The 20814-nt window shown below is 41.0% G+C and overlaps 1 protein-coding gene across 2 annotated transcripts in view; it reads right to left on the reverse strand.

Moving 5' to 3' along the window:
• The window catches only part of PRKN (parkin RBR E3 ubiquitin protein ligase), a 1259306-nt gene that overhangs the window by 750839 nt on the left and 487653 nt on the right, over positions 1-20814 (reverse strand). For both annotated transcript variants that reach the window (XM_073337855.1, XM_073337854.1), the window contains exon 4: positions 10623-10741. In XM_073337855.1, the coding sequence (XP_073193956.1) occupies positions 10623-10741 (119 nt within the window). The remainder of the gene's footprint in view (positions 1-10622; positions 10742-20814) is intronic.

A 20814-nucleotide genomic window follows, 5' to 3' on the forward strand; every position in this document is an offset into this window, starting at 1 on the left:
GCAGAATGGTTGATGGGGGTAGCAGTGCAATGCATACATAAGACTGTCCCTACGACAGGAGAAATGCATAGTTTAATAAGCCTGGACTGTGACACGCTCAAAAACAGAATTGATGGACTTTCTTGTTGTCTTTTTTTGCAGACAGGTTGACTGATGGAATAAACCAACCTTGGAGGATTCACAGGTGAAGCCTGATATATTGGGGTACATGAGGCCATGTGGCCTAGTAACACTGGAGAGGCTTGGACTGTGGTGGGGAAGTGTGACTTGAGAGACAGACATAGTTAGTGAATGGTCTGAAATCTCTCTTGAAGAAAAGTGGTTGAATTCACAGAACTGAGTAGAGCCCTAATGAGCCTGATCTTCTGTGCTGGGATGAAGGTTGATTTCCCTTTGTTCAACATAAGTCACAGATGATTAAAGAGATGAAGGATGTACTGGAGAAACTGGTGTTTGGATCGGCCTTGAACTAATCAATTCTCTAGATAAAGGAAGACATGAATTCGCTTTCCTCTTCTGGTAAGCTGGCACCACTGCCATACACTTGGTGAATACTTGTGGGGCTGACAACAGGCTGAAGGGAAATACTGGCAATGAGGGGCGATCAACAGGTTATCTCAAGTGCTTATATACAAATGCACAAAGCCTTGGAAACAAGCAGGGAGAACTGGAGGTCCTGGTGATGTCAAGGAACTATGACGTGATCGGAATAACAGAGACTTGGTGGGATAACTCACATGAGTGGAGTACTGTCATGGATGGTTATAAACTGTTCAGGAAGGACAGGCAGGGCAGAAAAGGTGGGGGAGTAGCCCTGTATGTAAGGGAGCAATATGACTGCTCAGAGCTCCGGTACGAAACTGCAGAAAAACCTGAGTGTCTCTGGATTAAGTTTAGAAGTGTGTGCAACAAGAGTGATGTAGTGGTGGGAGTCTGCTATAGACCACCGGACCAGGGGGATGAGGTGGATGAGGCTTTCTTCCGGCAGCTCACGGAAGCTACTAGATCGCATGCCCTGATTCTCATGGGTGACTTTAATTTTCCTGATATCTGCTGGGAGAGCAATACAGCGGTGCATAGACAATCCAGGAAGTTTTTGGAAAGCGTAGGGGACAATTTCCTGGCGCAAGTGCTAGAGGAGCCAACTAGGGGGGGCGCTTTTCTTGACCTGCTGCTCACAAACCGGGTAGAATTAGTGGGGGAAGCAAAAGTGGATGGGAATCTGGGAGGCAGTGACCATGAGTTGGTTGAGTTCAGGATCCTGACGCAGGGAAGAAAGGTAAGCAGCAGGATACGGACCCTGGACTTCAGGAAAGCAGACTTCGACTCCCTCAGGGAACGGATGGCCAGGATCCCCTGGGGGACTAACTTGAAGGGGAAAGGAGTCCAGGAGAGCTGGCTGTATTTCAAGGAATCCCTGTTGAGGTTACAGGGACAAACCATCCCGATGAGTCGAAAGAATAGTAAATATGGCAGGCAACCAGCTTGGCTTAATGGTGAAATCCTAGCGGATCTTAAACATAAAAAAGAAGCTTACAAGAAGTGGAAGGTTGGACATATGACCAGGGAAGAGTATAAAAATATTGCTCGGGCATGTAGGAATGTTATCAGGAGGGCCAAATCGCACCTGGAGCTGCAGCTAGCCAGAGATGTCAAGAGTAACAAGAAGGGTTTCTTCAGGTATGTTGGCAACAAGAAGAAAGCCAAGGAATGTGTGGGCCCCTTACTGAATGAGGGAGGCAACCTAGTGACAGAGGATGTGGAAAAAGCTAATGTACTCAATGCTTTTTTTGCCTCTGTTTTCACTAACAAGGTCAGCTCCCAGACTGCTGCGCTGGGCATCACAAAATGCGGAAGAGATGGCCAGCCCTCTGTGGAGATAGAGGCGGTTAGGGACTATTTAGAAAAGCTGGACGTGCACAAGTCCATGGGGCCGGACGAGTTGCATCCGAGAGTGCTGAAGGAATTGGCGGCTGTGATTGCAGAGCCACTGGCCATTATCTTTGAAAACTCGTGGCGAACCGGGGAAGTCCCGGATGACTGGAAAAAGGCTAATGTAGTACCAATCTTTAAAAAAGGGAAGAAGGAAGATCCTGGGAACTACAGGCCAGTCAGCCTCACCTCAGTCCCTGGAAAAATCATGGAGCAGGTCCTCAAAGAATCAATCCTGAAGCACTTGCATGAGAGGAAAGTGATCAGGAACAGCCAGCATGGATTCACCAAGGGAAGGTCACGCCTGACTAATCTAATCGCCTTTTACGATGAGATTACTGGTTCTGTGGATGAAGGGAAAGCAGTGGATGTATTGTTTCTTGACTTTAGCAAAGCTTTTGACACGGTCTCCCATAGTATTCTTGTCAGCAAGTTAAGGAAGTATGGGCTGGATGAATGCACTATAAGGTGGGTAGAAAGCTGGCTAAATTGTCGGGCTCAATGGGTAGTGATCAATGGCTCCATGTCTAGTTGGCAGCCGGTATCAAGTGGAGTGCCCCAAGGGTCGGTCCTGGGGCCGGTTTTATTCAATATCTTCATAAATGATCTGGAGGATGGTGTGGATTGCACTCTCAGCAAATTTGCGGATGATACTAAACTGGGAGGAGTGGTAGATACGCTGGAGGGGAGGGATAGGATACAGAAGGACCTAGACCAATTGGAAGATTGGGCCAAAAGGAATCTGATGAGGTTCAATAAGGATAAGTGCAGGGTCCTGCACTTAGGACGGAAGAACCCAATGCACAGCTACAGACTAGGGACTGAATGGCTAGGCAGCAGTTCTGCAGAAAAGGACCTAGGGGTGACAGTGGACGAGAAGCTGGATATGAGTCAGCAGTGTGCCCTTGTTGCCAAAAAGGCCAATGGCATTTTGGGATGTATAAGTAGGGGCATAGCGAGCAGATCGAGGGACGTGATCGTTCCCCTCTATTCGACATTTGTGAGGCCTCATCTGGAGTACTGTGTCCAGTTTTGGGCCCCACACTTCAAGAAGGATGTGGATAAATTGGAGAGAGTCCAGCGAAGGGCAACAAAAATGATTAGGGGACTGGAACACATGAGTTATGAGGAGAGGCTGAGGGAGCTGGGATTGTTTAGTCTGCAGAAGAGAAGAATGAGGGGGGATTTGATAGCTGCTTTCAACTACCTGAAAGGGGGTTCCAAAGAGGAAGGCTCTAGACTGTTCTCAATGGTAGCAGATGACAGAACAAGGAGTAATGGTCTGAAGTTGCAGTGGGGGAGGTTTAGATTGGATATTAGGAAAAACTTTTTCACTAAGAGGGTGGTGAAACACTGGAATGCGTTACCTAGGGAGGTGGTAGAATCTCCTTCCTTAGAGGTTTTTAAGGTCAGGCTTGACAAAGCCCTGGCTGGGATGATTTAACTGGGAATTGGTCCTGCTTTGAGCAGGGGGTTGGACTAGATGACCTTCTGGGGTCCCTTCCAACCCTGATATTCTATGATTCTATGATTCTATGATTCTATACTGTGTCTTAATAAAGTTGGTTCCTATCACAAATCTTAGAAGCTTCGTTTGACTTGGCACAACTGCCACATGGAAGAAAGTGTCCCGGAGATCAAGAACATCAAAACACTTATCGTGATCTAAAGAAGGAATAATCAATGATAGGAAGACCATGTGAACTTTTATGTACTTGATGGACTTGTTGAGATTTCAAAGATCCAGAATGGGTCTCAGACCCCCCCACCCCAGGACTTGGGAATCAGAAAGTGTCATGAATAATACCCATTTCCCTGATGTTGAAGGGGAACATCTATCAACACTAGAGTGAGCAGAGGATGAACTTCTTGAAGGAGCACTGACCTGTAAAATGGGTCCCTGAAAAAAGACGAGGTAGATAGGTGGTGAAAGGGGTTGACAGAAACTGTATAGAACGTCCCAGTCTCAATGCTTAGGATCCATTTGTCCATCATTATAGATTCCCAAGCTCTGAGGAAATGGGACAATCTGTCCCCAGATGGTGAGGGGTGGGGGAAACTAAGAAGATTGCTGATTGTATGGCTGTCCTTGAAGCAGAAATCAAATGGGCTGCTTTTCCTTATAACTGAATGAAGACAAGCTGCTTGTGTAATGCTGGAGTTAGAGCACTTCGTTCTTTGTGATTTATGTTTCCTTTTCCAGAACCCTGGTTGCCTGGATGGTAGAAAGGCTGCCTGTAATACTGCTGTTGGTACTGATATTGTTGAGTTCTGTATTGGTGCCTCTTGGGTATTGTTGTATAGAGCAATGGTCTCCAAAGTGGGGTGCATGCACCCCAGGGGGTGCACAAAGCGATCCACTGGGGGGCACGGCAGGAGAAGCACCGCCAGAGGGTGGGGGAGAAAAAAAGGGCTGCGCAGCAGGAGGAGCACCGCCAGAGAGAGAGGGGAAAAAAAAAAAAAAGGGCGGCCGGAGGAGTGCCGCCCTAAGATTGGCCGGAATGTTGCCCCTTATAGTGTGCAGCCCCAGGCACGTGCTTCCTATGCTGGTGCCTGGAGCCGGCCCTGCGAGGTCTCCTGAGGGAAGAATGGGAGTTCCACAATGTGGAGGGGTTGACAGTGGCGCCCTCACTCGTTCGTTCGCTTTCAGCGTATTGCGACGTATTGCAGTTTGCGTGTGCCCGGTTAAGTTACAGATTGTATTATCTAGTTTTAAGTAAACTAACCCTCACAAAATGGACAAGTGGCTTAAAAAGATTCCTGCAAAGAAACCACGGATTGAAGATAATACTAATAATGCGAGCACAAGCGAACAACAAGAAAATGGCAGAGCTAACAGTTCTCCTACTCCTAGTATGAGCTCTTCGTCACCCACATTACGAGGTAAAAACAATGACGATCTAATCAGATCTGACAAGAAGTCGGCCAAAAAAATTAGAAATTATCAAGAAGACTATTTGAAATATGGATTTACATCCACTATCATTAACGATGAACCTCACCCTAAGTGTATATTGTGCCTTGAGATATTATCTAATGATAGCATGAAGCCATCACGACTAGCAAGACATTTAAAAACTAAGCATCCAGAACATGAGGACAAACCTCTACAATTTTTTCAGCGATGTTTAAAGTCATGTGATACTCAATCCAGTACTTTACAAAATTTCACTAAACTTAATGATAAATGTTTAGAAGCCTCTTTTGAGGTTTCTTACTTAATAGCGAAAGACAAAAAGCCACATACCATTGGGGAAACACTTGTTCTTCCTGCCGTGGTAAAAATGGATGAAATAATACATGGAAAACAATATGGCGACAAACTAAAATGCATTCCTTTGTCAGCAAATACTGTTGGAAGACACATAGAAGACACTGCTGAAGATTTGAAGAAACAAGTATTAGAACAAATTACGCAGTGTGGGAGGTTTGCTATACAGTTGGATGAAAGTACAGATGTCTCTAACATGTCTCAGCTTACGGTATTTGCTAGATTCTGTTTCAAAATAATGAAATACACAAAGAACTACTTTTTTGTGAGCCACTAGGGAAAGATGTACCAGAGAAGATATATTCTCAACAGTAAATGACTTCTTTAATAAAAACAATATTTTATGGAAAAGCTGTGTAAGTGTAACCCCTGATGGAGCAGCTGCTTTGACTGGAATAAAGAAAGGATTCCGGGGTAAGGTTACCGAGATAGCACGACACGTGAAATTCATTCAAACTGCATCATTCATAGGCAAGCTATTGCAGCAAAGAAGTTGGAGCCAGAAGTGCACAAAGTGCTACAGGATGTCATCCATGTGGTTAATTTTATAAAAACAAGACCTTTAAATAGTAGAATCTTTACAGTACTTTGTAATGAGATGGGGAGTGACCATGAACATCTTTTGTACCACACAGAGGTTCGCTGGTTATCTCGTGGCAAAGTGCTTAAAAGAGTTGTTTAACTTAAAGATGAGTTACACATTTTTCTTTTACAAAAAGACAAGTGTTCTAAATTTGCTGACCTTTTCTGTGATGACAAGTGACTGTCAGTAGTATGCTACCTAGCAGATATTTTCGAAAAAATAAACACACTTAATCTGTCCCTTCAAGGTAAAGGTGACGTTTTAACACTGAGTGAGAAAGCAACTGCTTTTTGAAAGAAACTTGTGCTATGGAGAGAGCATTTTGAAAACGGATGTTTGGAAATGTTTCCATCGTTATGTGATTTTGTTGCCGAAAACGATGTAAGTGTGTCACCTATAAAAACTCTCATATCTGCACACTTAAAAAACTTGGAAACAGAATTTCCTAACCTGTTTAAAAATCTTCCAAACAAAGAGTTTCAGTGGGTTTTGAATCCATTTGTTAAAAATATAAAAACTTCCGATTAGTTTGCAAGAACAACTGATTGACATCAGGGAAGACGGAAATTTACTAGCCGAATTTCAACAAAAAACCTTTGCATAATTGGTGGATGGGATTGAAAAATGAGTATCATGATTTAGTAAGCCAATGATACACTTCTTCCATTTCAATCTATGTATCTTTGTGAGGCATCTTTTTCAACTATGACAGCCATTAAAACCAAGATGTGAAATAAACTGAACTTAGAACCAGACCTTCGAATCGCTGTATCACAAAGTGTTAAACCAAGATTTTCAAAAATAATGAAGTATATTCAATCACATTGCTGTCACTAAAAATATTATTAGTAATTTTTTTTAGTGAGAGCAAAAAGGTTTTTTGTACTGTTAATAAATAAAATAAAAAAAATTTTAAAAATATTGTTTATTTCATCCTTATCTCATCCTTTTTTAATTTCTATTTTTGTGTATGTTTTATAATGTACACAATATATTAGTACAGGAGTACATGTATGTAATTATACATAAATAAATATTCATATATTGGGGGTGCACGCTCAAAATTTTTTTACTGATAGGGGTGCGCGATCAAAATAGTTTAGAGACCACTGCCTTATATTATTTACCCCATAGATGCCAAAATAACATAGTCCAAGTAGATTCCAAACAGTGAGATAAAAGAAGTTTGTTGAGAGATCTGCCATGTTAGAGCTTTTTATACTAAGGTCTTTACAGTAGGGTTGTGAGGAATTATGGGGGACAGAGTTGGGGGGAAGAGACTCAGTCTTTTTTTTCAATTACCAAAATTAAGAGCAATGCTTAGTACCTTTCCAAATAAGAAAAGTGTGATGAGAGAATCTCAAATATGTGGAAGTTCAGTTAGACTTTGACAAAGTTAAGACTAAGCATCTGAGAACTTCAAACCCATGATGTCAGAATTTCAAAAATTTGACTCAGTTTAAATGTTACTGGGTTCAAGATAGTAAGTAGAAGCAAGAATAAGGAGAGTGTCCAAAAACATTTTGTGGGGCAATGCCCCCGGAACCCCACTGGTAAAACTTCTACTACTCGCAGGATGATTAGAGTCTCAGTTTTATTTCTGGCACCATGTTTATGCTGTGTCAGCAACACAATAATGGAATGTCTCCTCTGAAGCAACAAACTCCAGTAACTTATAATAAGTGGGTTGAGTTTTGAAAGATTTACATCACTAGAGGCTGCAGCACTCAAAGCCCTGAAGCTGGCACCAACTAGGATGGATGAAGCAATGGAAAAGAGCAGAGAAAGACAGAAGGATGTGGAAAAAGGCATAAAGGGAAAAAAGGATTGGAAACAGAAGGGAGACGTTTGAAGAGTGGGGGAGGAGATGAGGCCAGAAGAGGCAAGGGTATTGTGATAGATGGTCAGATTTTAGGATTCTATGTGGAAATGCTGAGCTATTCTGATGACTCGCCCTGGCATATCAGATGGCTCTCATTAATTCCAACTCCCCAGAATACAAGACAGAGCATCTGTGAGCTAAGAGAAAACTAGATGAAGAAACAGGAAGACCTGCAGAGACAAGCCCTCAGAATAATGAGCATAAGGAAGCTAATGCAAGGTCTGTTTGAATCTGTAAATGCAATCCTCTCTCAGGACTTTATTGCTTAAGTCTCTGAAGCAGCAAAATAAAAACATGCTCTGTAAAGTCAGTGAGCATGGACAAGAACCTAAGGTGTGTTCTGTGTTAGCAATGCAAAGGTGAATGCGAAAGTTCTTTAACAATTCCCTTCATTTTCTGCTATTAAAAACAGCATTTTCCTTCAGTAGCTTTGACATCTAACTGACAATATAAATTTGAATATGAACCAAAATTATAAATATGAGGCAAAGACAATTTTGATTCAAGTTATTTTAATGCAGATTTGATTGAAACCATTATTGATTAAACATTAAAATGTGGCTTTGGTAAAAAAGATGGCCGAGTAAAATGTCTGTGAAGTGGAATCTAACTTCTTGGTTCTCTTGCAGCTCATTCATCTCTCATAAGGTGATGTACCTGAACTCTGGAAGGAACCTGAAAAGTTTGGGCTGCTTGGTGGAGCCACATTGTTCTTTTCTGCATGCCTTGGTATTTAAGAATAATCATTAAGATGAAAGTCAAAGAGAAACAAGTTTATCCTGATTTGTGTTCAAAGCCTTTCAAACAGCCCTCTGAGATGGGCCAGAATTATCCTCATTTTACAGCCTGAGAAACTGAGGCAGAAAGGTTAATGGCAAAAGAACCTGATTTTAAGAGGTGCTGAACACACAACCTCTAATGAAGTCAATGGGATCTGCAAATGCACAGCACCTCAGAAAAAGTCAGGCCTCTTATCTAGGTACCTAAATATGGATACAGGTGTCTAACTTTGGACATACAAGACTGAAAATTTTGACCCAGGTGTTTAATGCGGGGCCCCCAGAACCTGAAACAGTCAAAATTAGAAAATACTTTTGAAAATCTTGACTAAAGTGACTTGCACAGAGCCATAGAGGGAATCACTGCTGGAACAGAGATTAGAGTCAGGAGACCTTAGTCCATGGCTAAGAGAAAAGCCCTTAAGAAAGTACCACTAATTAATTTCTCTAAGTACAAAAAAGAGCAATCTTTCTCAAAGGTTCTGTGGGACTCTTCAGTTTACAATGCCACATATCATTAGAATTGACTAATTCAGATACATTTACAATTGTTCAGCTGGAATACCTCAATATGTTTCTTCAAAGCCTTGATAATAAGTTAAAGGGACCCTCAAATGACTTAAGCATAACATTAAAGTTTTGCCTAAAAGACAGTAAGTTTTTGAATAACAATTTGGCAATGTTTATCACACTTTATTATTTCAGTGACGATAGACTTTTTTCACTTAAAATGATCTCCCTGAAGCATTGGACATAAACACTCAGAAGCCATTGAAAAAAAAATGAAAAGCAAAACTCATCGCTCTCTGTGAACCAAAGTTAAGGCCAAATGTAGACTCCTAATAAAAGTAGCTTGATTTCCAAAGATGCCAAACAGCACACAAAGCCCCCTGAAATCTATGGGAGCTGTGGGTGCTCAGTTCTTCTGAAAAAAAACAAAACCACTTTTATAGCAACCTCAGGTGATAAGACTTCAGGCAGTGTAAGAAACGCTCTCACTCCCCAGTGTATAAGCAAAAAGTCCTCTAAGTCATCCCCTTTTTGGAGATATACTTATTCAACCAACATCCTTCCTTTTTCAGGATGCAACCCAAGTCCAATATAAGTGCTCAACATTTTGGCAGGGGGCGGGGGGGTAAAATCAGAAGTATACAGTTACCACCTAAATCTCCATTCACGCATAATATCCACTACTTAATTCTTCCTCCTTTTATATATGGCAGCTGGTGTTAGCAGGTTACCGCCTTATCCTTCCTTCTGGGTGGTAGTAATCCCCTGGGATTCCACCTTCTTCCTCCTGGTCTGTCCGGGAACTGACTCCTTGGAACTCTGGTAAATATTTAACAAATTCTTGATTGAAGATGTGAGGCTACAGATGCTGGCACTCTGCTGACCAGACAAAGTCACAGTGGGCTAACCTAACCAGCAGATCGATCCAAAGAACTAGCAACAACACCTAGTATATTTATTGGCAATTGATCCATCAATACAGAGCCACACAAGGGAGCTGTTTATAGGTAAACAGGTATCTGTCGCACGAAACCAGAGAAGACTTAGGGTCAGGCAACCTAGGCGACCGCCTGGGGTGCCGGCTGGGGAGCGCCGGGTTCGGGGTGCTGTTTTTGTTGTTAGCGAGAAAAGGGAAAATAGAATGTTCCAAGTAAAATGTTTCAGGTATTCTGTATATGGATTCATTTTTCACTAACCTCCTAGAATGTTCTGGACCTTTGTAAAATCCCATGGAACCTTCCCGGCTTTCTGAGAATCGCTCCTCATTCATTGTTTAGGGATCCTAGGTGCCTAACTCAGGGTTTGTGAATCACAGTTTTTTTCCAGTGATATTCTAGATGCCTAAAAGTCCTTTGTGGATCCAGGTCTCAGCACCTAATGCTCAGAGTATCGTGGAACCCAGATGTAATATGTCCACTGGATTTCCCATCGTGCATAAAATTAAGCAACTGCTCAAGTCTTTGCAAGATCAGAGCTCAAGTTTGAAAAGTTTTCCCTGAATGAACTGAGCAAAAAAAAAAAAGGGGGGGGGGGAAGTGGAAGGATAAATAAAATGTTTACAAATCTTTGTTTCATCTTCGAAGCTATAAACAGCGGTTAATATGTTTATATTACTTCTCAATACATAATTTTTACTTCTTTAAAAACTTGAATTCTCTTGCTTACCCTTGTCAGAGTCAGCGTCCCTTCTTTACACATACTGCAACGGACCCGCAGTTTCCCAGGCTTCACAGTTTGGCAGAAACTTTTGCAGAAAACATAAAAACTGTTGTAACTAGCTGCACCTGTTGGAAAGAAAGCAAAGAAAACGTTTTGCACTGAAATCCAGAACGAGACTGAAGTATTTTAAAACAAACAAACAAACTGATAATTAAATTAACAGAATCATAGATTTAAAAGGCCAGAAGAGTCCCTTGTGATCAGCTATTCTGTCCTCTTGCGTAACAGGTCACAGGACTTCCATAAATTAATTTCTGCCTCAAGTCCCACAGCTGTGGTTGAGCTAGAGTATATCTTCTTTAAATGTAATTTTTTAGCCTCCTAAAAATCATAAGTTATTTGCAGTCTCCCTCTTAAAGCCACCCTGGTCTGGTCTTTGGGATAGTAGCAAGAGTGTTATTCCTGGTGCCTACCCTTAAAGTCCAACACCCATAGTGGTATGGACTTTTTGAACCCCTGCAAGCAAGGAGAGGTGGTCTCACAGGCCCTGGAGAGAGGACTGTGATCCAGAAAATGGAACAGACATTTGTAGTTCTGCTTGTTGGACTCTTATTTAACCCAGTGGAAGAAGGGGAAGGCTTTTTGATTTGGCCAGAAGGTGAAACTAAGTAACCAGTAAGAGGGAGACAGTGAGAGGAAAACTGAGTCTGAGGCTACACTCAATGCTGGAGAGGGAAGCTACTGTTCCAGGGGTTCACAAAGACGCTGTCTTCTATTTTTAAAAGCTATAGCACCCAAGCTGCCATTGATGGCACTTGTGCTACCTGAAACTCCCTCTAAGTTGGCTGCCTGCAGCTAAGCAGCCTGTGTGACCTGCGGATCCTAGGAAGGGTAGCTCAACAGCATTAATGGCAGCATAGTCTAAACCTAGGCAGGAGGCCAAGAATAAAGATCTACTGCATTCGACTCCTGATTCTGAGGCAGCGCTTAACTGTTCTCCCTTTGTTTCTCTGTTTGCAAAGAGGAGCTTACTTATCTCACCCGGGGCAGGAGGGGTGAAAGAGGGAGAGAGAGAGATGATTAATGGGAAAAATTTCAAAGGTACAAAGGAAAGTTAGGTATCCAAATCCCATTGACTTTCAGTGGAAGTTGAACGCTTGATTTCCCCTGGGCCTTTGAAAATCTCCCTTCTAAATAGTTAGTAGTATGTTAAGTACTCTTGTATAAATGTTAAAGCTTTGTAGGATTGTCCCCAATGGTTGAAATCTCCAGAAACATTTACTTCCCAGTTTTTAATTGTTTGTTTAATTGTCAGCCCATGGAGCCCTTTGCCAGAGGATGTTGTGAAGGCCATGACTGTAACAGGGTTCAAAAAAAAACTAGATAAGTTCATGGAGGATAGGTCCATCAATGACTATTAGCCAGGATGGGCAGGGATGGTATCCTTAGCTTCTGTTTGCCAGAGCTGGGAATGGGGACAGGGGATGGATCACTTGATGATTACCTGTTCTGTTCATTCCCTCTGGGGCACCTGGCATTGACCACTTTTGGAAGATAGGATACTGGTCTAGATGGACCTTTGGTCTGACCCAGGATGGCTGTTCTTATGATTTTAATTTTACTCACCAATAACACATTGAAAACATATTGAAGTGCTTAAAGTGTCAGGCTACCAAACATGAATTTTCCATTACTTTAGTGAAGAGGAAATCTTTCAGCATGAGTCATACAATGACATGAGAACTGAAAGATGAGAAGTCATGGGTGATTCATCTATTGGATTAATTCATAATATGATAATGGTAAATTCTTGAGAATTAACTTCTTGCCATCAGTCTGATGATTTTCATGCTATTTATTTACCTGCAACTTATGGAGTGAATCTTATTTACTAGTGCCAGTAGGGTGGGGCAGCAGGAAGAGGAGAGAATTATCTGCTTTGCTTGTTAGCCAAAACAATTCACAAGTATCTATGCTCATCTCCATTTTTTCTTTTAGTAACATGACATTCAAGTAGCTTTGGATTACACACTGAGCTACCTCAGAAAATATTAGGTGTAATAATTTAAAGTAAACCATATTTACTATATTTTTGCATGCCCTTCAGAATAATAAAGAGCATGTATACGGTTGTATGTTATTTGAAACCAATTCCATGTTATTCACATTCATGAATTGCCTAAGAACACAGGCGCAACAAGTTCCCAAACCTTAATTACTCACAGGGCTCTACAAGAAAAAAGTTAAATCTTCCAAAAGAAAAAAGATGACTCCAGAGAACACTTAAATTATTGAAAAAAAGACCTTTTCCAGTGAGCACTTAATAATATTAAAAAAAAAACCCATCTCTGATGAGTGTCCAAACCTACAGGAACACAAAATGCTCTTCCAGAGGGCAACAGGGATGTCCTTAATATCCTCTTCACTTACATTACCCCCTAAGAATTTTCATTACGCTTCTCTGAGGGAAAATAAATGACCACAGAAGTACACAACAGATAACAGGATTTTCAGCGGAGTTTAGACCTTGTGAAAGTTGCTGGATAAATATAGTTCTGTAAATTAAATGAAGTCCTCTACTTATCCTTTCAGCAGGTACAATACAAGCAGCAATAGTGCATGTCTCGCCATAGTGCTCTATCAATGTGCTTTAAGTTGCAGGTGGCACCTTTAAGAATAAAAGGGAAGTCAATCTGCTTGCCCATTCAATACTTGTTATTTCTGCTGAGGGTCTCAGCGCGAAATGTGACACAGTTTTGAAAATCTGGACATCTATCCACTAGTAACCACACTGAGACCCCCAACTTATTTGCCTAGGGTGACTAAATGACTTGAACACACTACTAACCTGGGCTGAATTTTAGCTAGGATGCAAAGAAATAAAACAATGTGTATTGAAAAAGATTAAAGGTGTTCTGAAAACTGGTCAGTCTTTCCTTTTTGCGTCTCCTTAACATGGGAACAGCAAGATAATCAACAAAACTGAAATGCAGCACAAATATTTCATGTATCAAGTAGTCACAACCTGCAGTTTGCTGCTGCAGGAGGTCATCAAGATAATCATAGTCATTAGAGTTGCCTTCCTTTGGCTCCCCACTTTCAGGTGCACAAAGTATAACCTCAGCATAGAGGGAGATTAAGCCCCAGATCTATTTTTGCATCACCATTTCCTACCTTTTGGCTCGGCTAACAATGCCGCTTTGGTACACAGTTAATCTGCTTTTCCTGTAAATGACTTCACACGTTCTTCCACATCAGCCCTGCTGCTTAGAATGCTCGTTCTGAGTGGATCCACAAGGCCATTACCCCCTTTCCTTATTCAAATCCATCCTTACTATTCATAGCATCAATAGGTCTCATGTGAAATTAACTAAGTCATCAAACACCACACATCATGCTGTACACTAGCCCTCACGGAGTAAAGTAATCTTGCAGTGTCACCGATTCTACTCCCTACTCCATTTCCACACTCCCAACTGTCTTGTGTCCTGCTTGTTATATCAAGTTAAATTTACCTTATAAACTACATGGGGCAGGAATCATATCTTCCATCTGCTCTATATGCTAGGCATACAGTTAGACAGAGAGATGTATTATTGATAGTAAAGTGCAAACCATTCGTAGTGTAGCTCACCATAAATAAGTATGACTTAATGTCACAATAAGAAAAGAAGGGAATCTTAGAGACCTGGTTTGATGATTATTGCAGACTTATTGTATAGGTTAAACCTTGCACAGAGTACGTCTCAATCTGATGTTTACTTCTACTCAGTATGATCAATTTTCTCATTTATGAATAATAAACTTAATTTTGTGTGGGGGGGGGAGGTTAACACACAAGAAACATGTTTAGAATAGATCTAGCTAGAGCAGTTACGCAAAACACCTGCGCAGAGATGCAGAACAACATTTGGATTGTCTTTCTTATAGCAAGGCTGCTGGAGTCTGAGAGCATTACAGGAGGATGCTCTGAGCTTTGGTAAGGGAGTTAAATGGAGACTTTCAGCAACCCAACAACTATTTTAGGCAGATGGATTGATTCCAATCACATATTCTCGTAGTCAACTTATTAGGCTTGTGTAGTGACCAAAACCACCAGGAATGGGGCAAGAGGAGCCAGAATTAAAAAGGTACACAGGCCTAAAATGAGCATACTGTACATCACACTACAACAGTTTAGCATTAACCATATCTATTCTAGGAAGTGCTAGCATGAATCTTAGCAAACATCTTTGACTCAGAATATTTTCCAGTGGTTCCCCTTTTCAAGGGGAGAAAAGGGGAAAACAAGAAAGGAATCTGATTTCTGCACAACACCAGCTCTGAAGTGGTATTATTAATACAGAATTGTAATTATGGCACTGAGCCAGCAATCACTAAAATTGCTACAGCATCAAGCTTACAAACTCCTCTCCCCTCGTTCAATCATGCTCTATAGGTTTTTATGAAGTTTTCCATTAATATTTTATAACACTGGAACTCAGCTTGACTCTGCAGATACAGCAATTCACCAATTAAAAAACTGAAGTCCCATTTTAAGTGTTAGTTCTGATACTGAAAATGTGCATAACACACAAAAATAAAAAAATTAAAGTTAACCGCTAGTTCATTTCGTGGTTTTATAAAATTGTGATTTTTTTAAAAGAGAAAACTAGTTGTACTTGTGTTTGCAATTCTTCTTTTCAGAGAATGTGCAGTTCCATAAGTTCTTGGTCTATGCTCCATATACATGACTGGCAGGACTGCCACTGCTATGTCTTTTTGGCTGTCACCAATTTGGAAGATGATATGGGTCTGCCCTACAATAGGTGCTTGATGCTCACACATTCTGCAAGCTGAAATCACTGCCACCAGGACAATGACCTTAGAAATGTGATCTCTCCGTGGTTCAAAAGGAGCTTTCATCATGTTACTCAGAACCACATGAATTTCCCCAAACACTGGTGACTTCTTAATGAGGCCCCAGAAAATGACTATGGGATACTGAAAAACTAGTCTACTTTCATTCATGAAACACTGAAATGCAGCCAAATAAATCCTTTCCCACATGTGTTGGTATGTTTATCTCACAACCTGCTTCAATGCTGCTAGGATGACTACCCTTTCAGGAACCACACTGACAGGGAAAAGGAACCCTGACTAGGTGTAAAGAGATCCCTTGTTTCCTTATGATCTAATGTGGTAAGATCACCACCAATTCCATCAGGACTGGAAACCATGTTTGCCTTAGCCAATGTGGGGGCCATAAAGTTCATGAAATGTCTCTCTGTTGGGTTTAATTAGGGCCTTTGCTAGCATAATGAAGGAGGGAGAAGCCATCATGAAATTCTATCCTTCCTACTGCCCTAAAATGAATGAAGTGACTGGTGAAGCCATCACCAGTGCAATCCTTATCAGGTGCCTTCAACAGAACAAAGGGGTCCTGGTGTTCAGAGGAGTGGCAGACAATATGGGATGCTCCCCACAGAAGAAAGATCTGTCATCCTCTGATCTGGTCACCGCTTGTCAAACTCTATAATCACATCGCCTGCTCTGATAAAATTTCCCTTTCCTGACAGGCAAAAGGCATCTAGGAATGTCTTGCGAGACATTGCCTAGTCTTGCCACTGCAGGATTAAGAATCAAGATCCTTTATATCCTTTGTTTATGTAAAACTGGTGGCCTGATTGTTCTTTTGAATCAGGACCACTTTATGAGATATGAGGGCTCTCAAAGTCCACTTCCAACCAGGCCAACTGAAGTCCCCAGAATATTTATGTAGCAGGATAACTTTTGGAAACACCAAATATCTTGATAATGAAGCCCTTCTGCAAGTGCTTCCCCACCCTACACAGAATGCATCCATGATTGTGCCATTTTGCCTCAGAGGAATATGGGAATGCTCTTCTAACTGTATATTGGTTTTGGACCATCACCAAGCTGGAGCATCTCAGAAGTTGCCTATCACCCAGATATAGAACAAAAATCTCTATTGCTTGTGATAATTGATGATGTTACCTCTGGTTGGGACTTGCTAAGGGCATGACCAGGCCACCATAAATACTCTGATGGTCACCAAGCCAATCAAAACATCCTCTTGGCTAGTTCCACAATATTTTAGATCCTACTATGAGTTAGGAAGGCTTTGAAGCATGTCCAATACGGCATCTATGTACTCCAATTCACTCTGAGAAGCAAGCTAGTGACTAAAGCCCTTCAGTGATAACATGGAGAAATGGTGGGATTTCTTCCAGTGTGCTGTTCTTGGTCAGCCAGTCACACAAGTGGGAAAAAACTACACTGCTTCTATTCTTTGTAGAACTGCTAAAAATGTCACAAAACACATATGGTACTGAGACAAGCTTAAATAACAACACTGGTACGGTTCTGCTGTCAGAAACCTGAGATGTATCTAGTGGCTGGGCATGTATGTCTAACCATACATAGGCATCTGCAAGGTCCAGAATACATAGCTAGGAACAGTAAAGCAATGCAAGAGACAAAAGAAGCAGGAATTTTAGCAAGGATAAGTAAGTCCATTCAAACTAAGGTGCCAAATGGTCCCTGGAGCATAGAGCAGAAAATAAGTCTAGCTTTAAGCATTTTTTAAATTAATCAGAAGTCAAACTATGAACAAGAATTTTAGCAAAAACAGAAGTAAATCATAGAGAAATCAATTAAGTGTCCCAAGAGCTGTTAGGGATACTATGGGTTTCCAGTGTTCCCAGCAGAGGCAGGCACATGCCACCCTACTAATGCTGGTGGTTTACATACTTAACTTTGGACATGGGTTAAGCCTTGCCCTTGAATGTGGGCCTGTTTCAACTGTTTTATTTTCATAGATTCATAGATATTGGAAGGGATCATTATGATCATCTAGTCTGACCTCCTGCACAATGCAGGCCACCGATTCTCACCCACCCACTCCTGCAATAAACCTCTCACCTATGTCTGAGCTATTGAAGTCCTCAAATCATGGTTTAAAGACTTCAAGGTTTAAAGACTTTTCTTCATATTCTTTTAAGAATTAGAGAATACAGCATAAAAGAAAGATTATTAATTATAAGGCAATATAAGATATCCTAAAGTCATCACAACTCTGTTTTCAGAGTCATAATGTCACCAAAAATTGTGCTGATTTCCTTAGAGGAAATAGTTAAAAATCAGTCATCACTGGGGTAAACAATCCAATTTGACAGGTTTCAGAGTAGCAGCCGTGTTAGTCTGTATTTGCAAAAAGAAAAGGAGTACTTGTGGCACCTTAGAGACTAACCAATTTATTTGAGCATAAGCTTTCGTGAGCTACAGCTCACTTCATTGGATGCATTCAGTGGAAAATACAGTGGGGAGGTTCTAGCTCTCTAGGTTCTAATGTGTCCAGAAGGCGCAATCTTAAATATCTCCTTAAATAAATGAGACATGATTTGTAATTAGAACCACAGTGAATACTTATGTATGCAACATGGTGTAAAGGTGCTGATAAAGACAAAAAATTGGCAATCTTCATTTCAATGAAGCTTTCAATTACCTGGAAAAGCTTGATGGATTCCTTTGTGATTATATCAGACACATGGGTGTGGGGACAAACGAATGGAACTGAAGCAAGAGGGGATATGAGGTGGCACAGAAGCCTCCTAGCTACACGCATCTGAACTCACTAACAAGTGGGCTCCCTCCTGTATGTTCCTGTTTCTGTCACAATAGTGATCTAGTAAATATAAGTAACTCCCTTGAAAAGAATACTAATAATAGTGCAAGTTTGAATATCTCCATATAACTTCACAATTACCTCATGTCCATACTGAAAGTCATGGACTTTACACCACAGCCCTCTGAAATCAATGGGAGGCTTTTCATTGATGTCAGTAAGCATTTGATCTGGTCCCATATACTGAAAGATGACTGTTAGTACCTTGAGTTACATGGATGACAGTTTTAAGCTATTTGCAGTGGTCACCATTAAAATATTTCCAAGTGGCTTTGGAAGTAATCAACATCATACTGTTCCTTTCTAGTGATATTCTCCAGCCAGATCTTTCCTGGTCAAAGCTCAGAACTGGCCATGAAGAAACGGTAAGAAATGGCTGAACTAGCCACATTGCAAGTATTATAGAGTTGCACTCCTTTGCTATTTGGCTTCAGAGAAGTTTCCAGAAAATGTTTCCAAAAGTTGAATATCGGAATTTTGGCCAGAATCCTTTTAATACCAGTTGGAGGTGGGATTTCCCCATTTGAAATTAACAAGTGGCCTCAGATAGGGATGCTTTATTTCACTTTTACAGCCAGGTCATTCACTACGTGTACCTCTCTATTACTTCTGGTAACTTTTATACAATCTGCGTATAACAGGATCTCCCCAAACCCAGCGTCAGACCTTTCCTCTACCTCATTTTCCCCACTCTCAAGGGGGGGGGAATTCACCAGTCAGTGAAGGGGGGCCAATTCACCAGCCATGTCAATGAAGCTCCCACCACACTGTCAATATTTCATTCCCTTTTCTGATGGCTGTTTTCATTGTTCAAACACAAATACACTTCAGCATCAACCTAGACAGGTAAACCGGGTTCTTCCATCCCAGACAAGGCCTCTGCCACTGCCTACACAGCTGGGTATCCCCAGTCAGATTTTTCGTCTAGACTGGTATACCAAGCCCCTTTCCATATTCTTTCCCAAACCCCATGTCTTCTACAGGAACCTTTCTAGACAACTGAGCTGCTTGTTGGTCTTTTAGCTCACCATCTGGAGGGCAGCTGATTAGTCACAGGTGGGGCTAAAATCAACTCCCTTAAAGGGCCAGCCCATCGTGTGACAGTAAATTTTAAACATATTTGCATAAACAAAATGTGCTGACTTTGTGCATCCCCTGTGCAGCCACTAGTGGTTTAATCCTCACAAGTAGGCAGTTACAACCTAAGGCCCTGATCCTATAATCTTTGGCTTACTGTAGGGGTGATGGGCAGAAGGGTTTCAATATATACCTAAATCAAAAGCACAAGTATTTTCTTGGAAACTTTCCTTTAATTCATGTAATAGCCTTCTTCAGCAGCCAGACCTTTGATAAAAGCAGGTTTTAAACCAATACACTAGTCTTTTGATAAAAGCTGGACTAAACTCAGTAGATTTGTGGAAATATAACATTTACTTTCATAAAAATGGTTTTGGAAACTCCTGTTGTTTTGCTTAATAAAAATAATAAAAAGTGACAAGCTATCTGTTTTTTTCCCTTTGCTCTTCAGTTTCCCTGACTGTTCAGTGCTGGCTTTATTTCATTTCTAAAATTGAATGGCATACTGCACAATCTTGCCAGATGGAACTCTATGTAGCTGCTGTGCTTTGGTCTTGCCAGTGAGGTATTTTTATCCAGAATGGGGAAAAAAAACAACACATACACTCAAGGTGTACAAATTTAAAACTACAAAATACAGTGAGAAATGAAAATGTATTTTCCCCGCTGTACAGGGAAGGTCATTTTCAGGTAGAAGCAAGCAAATCCATGTACTGCAAGAACAAATCTGTAATGTGCAGTCTAGGTAAAAATGTTTGGTGGTGTCTTGATTGAGTTCATTTAATTATAGAGCTTTCACCAGCCAAAAATATTAATGCAGACATGAATGCAAGAGGCTGCTTATTTATGTTCTTTGCCTGGAACTCTCTCCTCATCCCAGTGCAACATCACCTCTTTTTTCTAATTCCTCTTCAAAGCTGACTTCCTCATATGTTATCCATCAACAAAAATACTGTCACTGGCCTCTCCCTTTACTATTTGATATACAGATGCAGAGAGAACGATGTACTAAACAGACTCCTCCTCTGTATATTCCATTGCATTTTGTATTGTCTTTCTATTTAAACTGTAAGTTGAGGATCTTCGTAAGGAGATGAAGAGAATCATCTTTTTTTTCTGTCCTGTTCAGCATTAATCATACTGTTTGTGCTTCACATATAATTCAATTATTCTGACGCGCATGTCTGGTTATTCAGGAAACAGTCATAATGGCTATCAGCCAGATCCTGAAGTCCCTTCTTGGTCAAACTACCACTTAAGTCCATATGATTTATTGAGTAAAATCTAAGTAAGGTCTTTAGGATGTGGCCTACTATTTTTATTTGAACTTTTTCTCACAGGTGACATTACTAATCCATTTCCACTTGAACCTGCTTTGTATGTGGGGGACACAGCTGTGTGAAATTCTTGCAACAATATGAAATCCACATAAAA

Source organism: Lepidochelys kempii, chromosome 3, assembly GCF_965140285.1.
Source record: "Lepidochelys kempii isolate rLepKem1 chromosome 3, rLepKem1.hap1, whole genome shotgun sequence".
Lineage (NCBI taxonomy): Eukaryota > Metazoa > Chordata > Testudines > Cheloniidae > Lepidochelys > Lepidochelys kempii.